At 45.5% G+C, this 10,755-nt stretch overlaps 1 protein-coding gene across 1 annotated transcript in view; it reads right to left on the minus strand.

Annotated features, from left to right (window-relative positions):
* Window positions 1–4,015, minus strand: part of asxl1 (ASXL transcriptional regulator 1) — a 68,333-nt gene extending 64,318 nt beyond the window's left edge. The window contains exon 1 of the mRNA XM_034173120.1: window positions 3,786–4,015. Within this exon, the coding sequence (XP_034029011.1) occupies window positions 3,786–3,842 (57 nt within the window). The 5' untranslated portion in view covers window positions 3,843–4,015. The remainder of the gene's footprint in view (window positions 1–3,785) is intronic.
* Window positions 4,016–10,755: the final 6,740 nt, after the last annotated feature.

The raw sequence follows: 10,755 nt of genomic DNA on the forward strand, positions 1-10,755 counted from the left end.
TGCATTTAATCATTAGTGATCGATCTCTGCTCCCCTCCACAGCATGTCTTTTTCCTGGTTCTCTCCCTCAGCCCCAACCAGTCCCAGCAGAAGACTGCCCCTCCCTGAGCCTGGTTCTGCTGGAGGTTTCTTCCTGTTAAAAGGGAGTTTTTCCTTCCCACTGTAGCCAAGTGCTTGCTCACAGGGGGTCGTTTTGACCGTTGGGGTTTTACATAATTATTGTATGGCCTTGCCTTACAATATGAAGCGCCTTGGGGCAACTGATTGTTGTGATTTGGCGCTATATAAAAAAAAAATTGATTGATTGATTGATTTCTGCTCTGAGTTAAATAAGCCTGACTAATCTTAGTTCTTCACTCTGTTCATGTGCTGATGTTTCTGCTCTGACGTAAATAAGCCTAACTAATCTTAGCTCTGTCCATGTGCTGATGTTTCTGCTCTGATTTAAATAAACCTGACTAATGTGAGCTCTTCACTCTGTTCATGTGATGTTTCTATTCTGATTTAAATAAACCTGACTAATCTGAGCTCTGCTCATTTGATGTTTCTGTTCCGATTTAAATAAACCTGACTAATTTGAGCTCTGCTCATTTGATGTTTCTGTTCCAATTTAAATAAAGCTGACTAATCTGAGCTCTGTTCATATGTTTCTGTTCCGATTTAAATAAACCTAACTAATCTTAGCTCTGTTCATGTGCTGTTTCTGTTCCAACCTAAATAAACCTGACTAATATTAGCTCTGTTCATATGCTGATGTTTCTGTTCCAACTTAAATAAACCTGACTAATCTTAGCTCTGTTCATGTGCTGATGTTTCTGTTCCAACTTAAATAAACCTGACTAATCTGAGCTCTGTGCATGCGCTGTTGTTTCTGTTCCGATTTAAATAAACCTGACTAATCTGAGCTCTGTTCACGCGCTGATGTTTCTGTACCGATTTAAATAAACCTGACTAATCTGAGCTCTGTTCACATGCTGATGTTTCTGTTCCGATTTAAATAAATCTGACTAATCTAAGCTCTGTTCACGTGCTGATGTTTCTGTTCCGATTTAAATAAACCTGACTAATCTGAGCTCTGTTCACGTGCTGATGTTTCTGTTCCGATTTAAATAAGCCTGACTAATCTGAGCTCTGTTCACATGCTGATGTTTCTGTTCCGATTTAAATAAGCCTGACTAATCTTAGCTCTTTACATGTGCTGTTGTTTCTGTTCCGACTTAAATAAACCTGACTAATCTGAGCTCTGTTCATGCGCTGATGTTTCTGTTCCGACTTAAACCTGACTAATCTGAGCTCTGTTCACGTGCTGTTTCTGTTCCGATTTAAATAAACCTGACTAATCTGAGCTCTGTTCACGTGCTGTTTCTGTTCCGATTAAAATAAACCTGACTAATCTGAGCTCTGTTCACGTGCTGATGTTTCTGTTCCGATTTAAATAAGCCTGACTAATCTGAGCTCTGTTCACGTGCTGATGTTTCTGTTCCGATTTAAATAAACCTGACTAATCTGAGCTCTGTTCACGTGCTGATGTTTCTGTTCCGATTTAAATAAACCTGACTAATCTGAGCTCTGTTCACGTGCTGATGTTTCTGTTCCGATTTAAATAAACCTGACTAATCTGAGCTCTGTTCACGTGCTGATGTTTCTGTTCCGATTTAAATAAACCTGACTAATCTGAGCTCTGTTCACGTGCTGATGTTTCTGTTCCGATTTAAATAAGCCTGACTAATCTGAGCTCTGTTCACATGCTGATGTTTCTGTTCCGATTTAAATAAGCCTGAATAATCTTAGCTCTTTACATGTGCTGATGTTTCTGTTCCGATTTAAATAAGCCTGACTAATCTGAGCTCTGTTCACATGCTGATGTTTCTGTTCCGATTTAAATAAGCCTGACTAATCTTAGTTCTTCACTCTGTTCATGTGCTGATGTTTCTGCTCTGACGTAAATAAGCCTAACTAATCTTAGCTCTGTCCATGTGCTGATGTTTCTGCTCTGATTTAAATAAACCTGACTAATGTGAGCTCTTCACTCTGTTCATGTGATGTTTCTATTCTGATTTAAATAAACCTGACTAATCTGAGCTCTGCTCATTTGATGTTTCTGTTCCGATTTAAATAAACCTGACTAATTTGAGCTCTGCTCATTTGATGTTTCTGTTCCAATTTAAATAAACCTGACTAATCTGAGCTCTGTTCATATGATGTTTCTGTTCCGATTTAAATAAACCTAACTAATCTTAGCTCTGTTCATGTGCTGTTTCTGTTCCGACCTAAATAAACCTGACTAATCTGAGCTCTGTGCATGCGCTGTTGTTTCTGTTCCGATTTAAATAAACCTGACTAATCTGAGCTCTGTTCACGCGCTGATGTTTCTGTACCGATTTAAATAAACCTGACTAATCTGAGCTCTGTTCACGCGCTGATGTTTCTGTACCGATTTAAATAAACCTGACTAATCTGAGCTCTGTTCACGCGCTGATGTTTCTGTACCGATTTAAATAAACCTGACTAATCTGAGCTCTGTTCACGTGCTGATGTTTCTGTTCCGATTTAAATAAACCTGACTAATCTAAGCTCTGTTCACGTGCTGATGTTTCTGTTCCGATTTAAATAAACCTGACTAATCTGAGCTCTGTTCACATGCTGATGTTTCTGTTCCGATTTAAATAAGCCTGACTAATCTTAGCTCTTTACATGCGCTGTTGTTTCTGTTCCGATTTAAATAAACCTGACTAATCTGAGCTCTGTTCATGCGCTGATGTTTCTGTTCCGACTTAAACCTGACTAATCTGAGCTCTGTTCACGTGCTGTTTCTGTTCCGATTTAAATAAACCTGACTAATCTGAGCTCTGTTCACGTGCTGATGTTTCTGTTCCGATTTAAATAAACCTGACTAATCTGAGCTCTGTTCACGTGCTGATGTTTCTGTTCCGATTTAAATAAGCCTGACTAATCTGAGCTCTGTTCACGTGCTGTTTCTGTTCCGATTTAAATAAACCTGACTAATCTGAGCTCTGTTCACGTGCTGATGTTTCTGTTCCGATTTAAATAAACCTGACTAATCTGAGCTCTGTTCACGTGCTGATGTTTCTGTTCCGATTTAAATAAACCTGACTAATCTGAGCTCTGTTCCCGTGCTGATGTTTCTGTTCCGATTTAAATAAGCCTGACTAATCTGAGCTCTGTTCACGTGATGTTTCTGTTCCGATTTAAATAAGCCTGACTAATCTGAGCTCTGTTCACATGCTGATGTTTCTGTTCCGATTTAAATAAGCCTGAATAATCTTAGCTCTTTACATGTGCTGATGTTTCTGTTCCGATTTAAATAAGCCTGACTAATCTGAGCTCTGTTCACATGCTGATGTTTCTGTTCCGATTTAAATAAGCCTGAATAATCTTAGCTCTTTACATGTGCTGATGTTTCTCTCTGCGCTATTTAATGCTAACTGTTAGCTCTTAGCCTGCGTTTTGATCAGCAGCGCTGTCAGTTTACGATGCGCTTATTTTTACGCCGTCATCTTTGACTAGCTGGTTAGGTGTGGTTGATAGTAACGTTGTGGCAACCATCATCGTCTGAACTCTGTGAACGTCTCACGCTGCAGCTCTGGGTTAGTTAGCCTGCTAGCTAGCAAACAAAGGGCTGGAAACATAGCGGTGGGTGTTAGCTTGCTTAGCACCGTTAGCCTGGCAGAGGTCGCGCTGCCAGCGAACAGGTCGGCGTGTGGCTCGATTCTGGCCGCGGTTCGGCTCGTTTAAAGACACCGTGTGTGTATGTGTGGATTTACCATGCGAGCCGCCTCAGCCCAAGTCCGCTCCTTCTTTCTCTTTTGTTTGTCCTTCATGTCCTCGGCGCTGCCTGTCTGCTACTTTAACACAAAGATTTGGTTCACGCACGAATCTGCTCTTCGATGATTTAGTGGACACGCAAATCCACGCACCTTCTGCTTGCTGTTGCCTCTGTGGAATGCAACCAGGTCAAAGGTCAGCGCCTCTGCAGGAATGCAACAAAGCCACGGCCCGCCCTCTGTCTACGTCACTGTACACGTAGGCGTCACTGACTGCCCACGACGTCATTAATTAACATATTAAACTTATTAAACTCATTAAAATAATCAATATGAAAATCAAAATCAGAGCATATTTGATGTTCTTTTTTTTGGTGTTGCTCTGATTTTGATCTTCATATTGATTATTTGAATGAGTTTAATAAGTTTAATATGTTAATATATATATATATATATATATATATATATATATATATATATATATATATATATATAGGTCACGTGATTATAGTGCATCCAGAAATCAGAGGGTTTTCAATCACGTGACCAATTTGCTCCCATTTCCATCGTGGATTACTACGTGGTAAGAAAATAGAGAGAATGAAAGCTTATCACGAGGCTTTAAACCCTCGAGATAAGAATGTTTATTGTGATCGATGTGTAACAGTTGGTTCAGTGGATCCGTATGTTGTACCAGATAGCGAATTTATAGTAGAGAAGCTTGAATTTTCGACTGGACTGGGTTGCTTGACGCGAGGATGTTTCGCTTCAAATCGCAGAAGCTTCCTCAGCTAAAATTCTTGCTCTAGAAGTCTGACTTCTGTCTGACTCTTGTAGAGAAGAATAAAACAGAAGCCAACAAAAGCTGGAGTTTTAAACCTAACCAGACCCCTCCTACTGAGAGGCAGACTGCTATAGGCTAGTGACTAAACAACAGCTCTAATTAGCAACTATTGTGCTCTAGTTAGCACACCTAATGACAGGACAGCTGCCACTCTAATGATGGGATGGATGCCGTTCTGATGGCTCCCTTGATGATGTGAATGACTCATTACCATGAACAAAAGACTGAAACTCCTTTGACCTGAGTACCCCATTGTAAACAGGGGACAAAGTGTGTCTCAGACCCCCTCCCCGGTTAAGGCTGGGTTTCAAATGTTTCACAAAGAATGCCTCCTTGACCCCTCTCTCAAACCATTTCTTCTCTCTGGCTAATATTTTAACTTCCTTGTCCTCAAACGTGTGGTTAGTGTCTTTAAGGTGGAGATGAACCGCAGACTGAGGTCCACTGGCGCCCTCTCTGCGGTGCTGGTATAGCCTTTTGTGTAAAGGTTGCTTCGTTTCACCTATGTAGTGTTCGTTACAGTTTTCCTGACATCTGACAGAATACACTACATTGCTCTGTTTGTAACTAGGGATCATGTCCTTAGGGTGAACTAATTTCTGTCTCAAGGTGTTAACCGGTTTAAAGTAAACTGGGATTTTGTGCTGTCTGAAGATCCTCTGTAGTTTTTCCCCTACTCCTGCTAAATAAGGGAGAAACACTCCTCTTCTTCTTGTCTCCTGTCTATCTGGTCTCTTTTTTCTCTGGGACTTCTGCACTTTGTCCAGGGACCATCGTGGGTACCCACATACTGTGAGGGCTTTCCGGACACGTTGTTGTTCTTTAGCCCTTCCCTCTGCAGTTGTGGGCACCTGTAGGGCTCTGTGTTGAAGCATCCTGATCACCCCGAGCTTGTGTTCAAGGGGGTGGTTTGAGCCAAAGAGCAGATATTGGTCAGTGTGAGATGGTTTTCTATAAACCCCTGTCGCTGCCTGTTTTCTCTAATCGTAACATCACAGTCCAAGAAGGCTAAATGGTTGTTTCTGGCATCCTCAAGTGTAAACTTGATATTGGCGTCCACCAAGTTGATGTGTTCTGCGAAGTCCTCAACTTGCTGTTGCTTGATTTTAACCCATGTGTCATCAACATATCTGAACCAGTGACTGGGAGAGATGCCCGTGAAAGACGTCAAGGCTGTCTTCTCCACTTGCTCCATGTACAGATTGGCCACAATGGGGGATACCGGAGACCCCATCGCACAACCATGAATCTGTCTGTAGTAATTCCCCCTAAACAGGAAATACGTGGTGTTGAGACAGATCTCCAAGAGTTGGCAGATGTGGTCTGGTGTGAGTTTGGTCCTTTCAAGTAGAGACACATCCTCCAGCAGTCTCTGCCTCACAGCTGAGATGGCCTCAGCAGTGGGGATGCAGGTGAACAACGATGTCACATCAAATGACACTATAGTTTCATCTGCCTCCAGCTGTAGGTCCTTGATCTTGTTCACAAAATCTTGTGTGTTCTCCACATGGTGGTCTGAGTTACCCACTAGAGGAGCCAAAATCCACTTGAGGTACTTGGCCAAATTGTACGTGATGGAATCTGTGCTACATACAATAGGCCTGAGTGGGACGTCCTCTTTGTGGATTTTGGGCAGTCCATAGCTGCACGGAGTGGCGTCCCCAGGGTACAGTCTGTAGTACGCCTGCCTGTTGATGAGTCCCTCTTTCTCCAGGTTTTGGAGGTAGCTAATGATTTTCTTTTTATAGCCGCTCGTGGGGTCTCTCTTCAGACGTTCGTATGTGTTGGAGTCACTGAGCAAGTTGTTGATCTTGGCCTCGTAGTCCGATGTGTTCAGGACCACCGTGCATCTGCCTTTATCCGCTGGCAGGATAAGGATGCTTTGGTCCTTTTGCAGTGCTGACAAAGCTTTCCGTTCTTCTCCTGTGATGTTGGACGGAGGAGGCTTAGCACTGTTCAGCAGTACTGTGACTCTTAGTCGGAGGTCCCCAGCTTCTGACTCTGACAAACTGTTATATTTAATGGCTGACTCTACTGCAGTGATGTAATCTACTGTCGGAATATGTTTAGGGGTCACTGAGAAATTTAGTCCTTTAGCGAGCACATCCTTTTCTGTCTGTGTAAGAACCCTGTTGGAGAGATTCTTTACCCAATTTTCCCTGTTGTCAATAATTTGTCTGGGTGTATCTTTAAAAATACTCCCACTGAAAGTACGCCTTTTCTGCACTAAAAGGTTGTGAAACTTCCTGATTTGCCGCTCCTTACTTTTTAAATGCTCAGCCATTTGAATTTTAACTATGAACGTTGTGATGGGCCTCTTCCCCCACTAAAGTTTCTAACATTTTGTGCAGACTATCCAGATTATTTTGGAGGTCTAATATTTTAAAATGAAGCCTTCTAATTCTAAGACCCAAAATCCTCCTAAGGTAACTGTGCTGGATCTTTTCTGCTGTGTGACCTGCTTCTAGTGCGTTTTGCTTCATGCATTTGGGAATAACATTGTTTTGTTGAGATGCAAACAAAATATCAAGTTCACACGTGAGGATGCCAGAAACAGCCATTTAGCCTTCTTGAACTGTGATGTTACGATTGGAGAGAACAGGCAGCTCCAGACTGTTATGTGCAGACGCAGGTTGAGGAGCGGACCAATGTCTGACCGAACTCAGCGCTAAATAACCAGAAAGCGGTTCCACAAACAAAACGATTTTATTTCCGCTCCAGTGCAATAATTAGTGTACAACATAAATATGTGGTTTGTCTGGCGGAGTGAAGGACGGCGCGCTCTCCAGCGCCCAAAAGGATCGAAGCCTCGGCGCTTCTGGACTCAGATTCACCGCCAAACACCCCCCAGGTGGACACGACAAACTGACTCTGTGTAGGATGGAAAAGGTGAGGTAAGTCAACAGAGCTACAGCAAATATCTTTCAGAGGCACACACTATCAGCAACACATTCAGGTCTGAATTTAAGCTTTATGTAAATGAGCAGCTTCTCACAACAGGTGGAGGATCATCAGTCCGTACGCCACGGCAGTGAAAAACAAACTGCACAATTCTCATCAATGTTCAAATATACTGCGTAACAAAATGCCAAATTACTATTAACGATCATTCAGACAATAATCACCTCTGATGTGTGCTGACAGCATGTGTCCCTTACCCATCCTCCTTCACAGGCACGATGTGTCAAACCCTGGCGCGGTCCTCAGCGTCTCACAAACGAACGTCACAACGTTGAGTTCCCGGCCATTCTGCTTGAACCACTCATGGCTTAAATGCAGAACGCCATCTCATTATCTGCTTCAGCTGAAAGTCTTTAAGTTTACACGTGAGCATCATCCACAGGTGCAGCTAATAATGCTGATGAGGGTGAAGGACTCTTCTGCCAGCACCGTCTCCACAGACAAAAACCAGTTTGCATACCACCTGGAGAGCAAAGAAAAGAAAACAACACAAAAACATCCAGCCAAACCCCCCAACACACAACAGTACCCGCCCATCAACGGGAAGCCTCCCGGCGACCGAACAGACCAGGCCCGAGAACAACACCTCCCTCCGGGGTCCATGACAGAAAGCAGACGGCAGGACAGGGCACCGCGGCTGGAAGGCCGGCTGGCATCAACAAAAACCCCAAACAAGTCCCATATACAACCCAACATAGAAGAAAAACACAAAACCCACCCAAACCCTCCCCAGGGGACCATCCCATCCAACCCCGGGAAGAAAAGAAAAACTCCCAAATGCAATAACCCAACACAGCCCCAACAACACAATACAAACATTACAATACAAAGAAAAATAACAAACAACCCCCGCAGAACGATATGCAGAGCCCCCCCCCCCAGAAGACCTTTACCGCCAGTTCCAGGAGAGAACAACCAAAACCGGAATCTGACAGAGGTCCCCAGGTTTACACGGAGGAACAGCGCCCCCCAGAGGTCTGTACCAACAACCCCAGGAGGTACCCTCCCCACAACCCAGAAACCCCAGACCCGGCCACACTTGGTTAATCGGCCCCACAATCAATTCCCCCCAGAGGACCGTCCCATCGACCCTGGAGGTGGAACCTGGAAGGAAACATAACAACACAAAAATCCAACCCCCGGCGGACTTCATTAAAACACCCCGGGGGCAAAATAAAACAACTGTCAAACCCTGTTACCCGCCCCCAGCACCCCGAAAGTCCCCAGATCACTCCCAGAGCCTATCGCTAGCCCAATTTTGGCGAACGGCACAAAACTACTAAGCTGGGGAAGGAAACAGGAAAAACTAACCCGGTCCCATCCCCGAAGCGCAGCGGAAAACCGGAAAGACGTCCGGTGCCCCAACCCGACCATACCACCAGCCTATCGGGAGGGGTGGAACTACCGAAATGGCGAACGGCAACAGATCGGCCCGGCACTCTGACTGAGGTATGTTCCCGCTGCACCACACCCCGGTAACACCAATGACGAATGGTCAAAGGCCCACCGGGGCTGGAGAGGAACCGGGCCCTAACCAAACACAAAAAAACGCCCCTGACAACCCCCCCCTAGGTGCAGAGGTCTTCTGAGAAACGCTCAGCGTGACCAACCTGCACCACCCCACAACCCAAAAGACAAAACGGTCTCAGAGCAATGTGAGGTTGGGGTTAGGGAAGCAGGAAAATAAAAAACAACAAAACAAAACTGTTGTGTGGGCCGCCAGAAGAGGATGTACTGCTGGCCCACCACCAAAGGGCGCCCTGCCTGAAGTGCGGGCTTCAGGCACGAGAGGGCGCTGCCGCCACGGACACAGCCGGGAGTGACAGCTGTCACTCATTAATTCCTGACAGCTGTCACACATTCTTCATCATCGCACTCCATAAAGACCAGACGTCATCTCCACCTCATCGCCGAGATATCATACTTCATTGGAGGTAATATCCTCAGCTGTTTGTGTCTTTTGCAATATATCTGTATATTGTGAGTGTTTGCAGGAGTACCGGTTCCTTTTTCTGTGGAGGCTGAGTGAGTGCAGAACGGCACTCTTTTCCCCTGAGGAATCACTGCGGTACTCTGCAACATATTGAGTGAGAGGTGGAGGTGGCATTCCCACCGCTGTTGTTACTGGGTGTACACACACCCACATTTGACTGTCTTTGTTCTTCGCCAGCAGTACCAGATCCGACAGTCGGGGACGGTGATCACCTGGGAATTCGGGACTTGGCGGCTCCAGTATTCACCAGGTTCTGTGTGGGCGGAATTCTTGTGGTTCCGGCTCTTCTCAGGACAGACGTCTTCTATCCTCGAGCCTGCCCACACGTCACCTTTGTAATTTGACTGTAATTATATTCTGAGATTGTCTGTATGTTCGTTGTGCACGTTTCACAACATTAAATTGTTACCTTTTGGCTCATCTATTGACGGTTCATTTGCGCCCCCTGTTGTGGGTCCGTGTCACTACACTTTCACAACAGGATATCTCGGCCAGCGTCATGGACTCCGAGGGGCGTCACCCGGCTGTTGAACGACCAATGGGAGAGCAGGGAGCGCAGGCGTCTGCAGGAGGCGTGATTGGTGAACTACAGCACATTCTCACCGCCTTTACGGCTCGGTTGGATCAAATGACCGAGCAAAACATCCTCCTGAACCGCAGGGTGGAGGCTCTCTCCGCACAGATGGCGGCGAGCGCTCAGGGCGCTGCTGCAGCGCGTCCTCCTGCCGACCCTGTGCAGAATATGAACGTTCCAGTGGTGGTTCAACAACCCCTCCCACCATCCCCTGAAGCATACATAAGCCCTCCTGAGCCGTACGGAGGTTGTGTGGAGACGTGCGCGGACTTTCTCATGCAATGTTCGCTCGTCTTCGCACAACGTCCCGTCATGTACGCGTCAGATGCTAGTAAAATAGCTTATGTGATTGCTCTGCTTCGGGGTAAAGCACGCGCCTGGGCTACGGCGCTCTGGGAACAGAACTCACGGTTGTTATCAGCATACACTGGGTTTGTGGGGGAGTTCAGAACAGTGTTTGATCACCCTAACAGAGGAGAGACCGCTTCAACCGTGCTGCTGTCAATGAGACAGGGACGCGAGAGCGCAGCCGCTTATGCAGTCAACTTCTGTATCGTGGCTGCGAGGTCTGGCTGGAATAACGTTGCGCTCCGTGCCG

Source organism: Thalassophryne amazonica, chromosome 6 (genome assembly GCF_902500255.1).
Source record: "Thalassophryne amazonica chromosome 6, fThaAma1.1, whole genome shotgun sequence".
Classification (NCBI taxonomy): Eukaryota; Metazoa; Chordata; class Actinopteri; order Batrachoidiformes; family Batrachoididae; genus Thalassophryne; species Thalassophryne amazonica.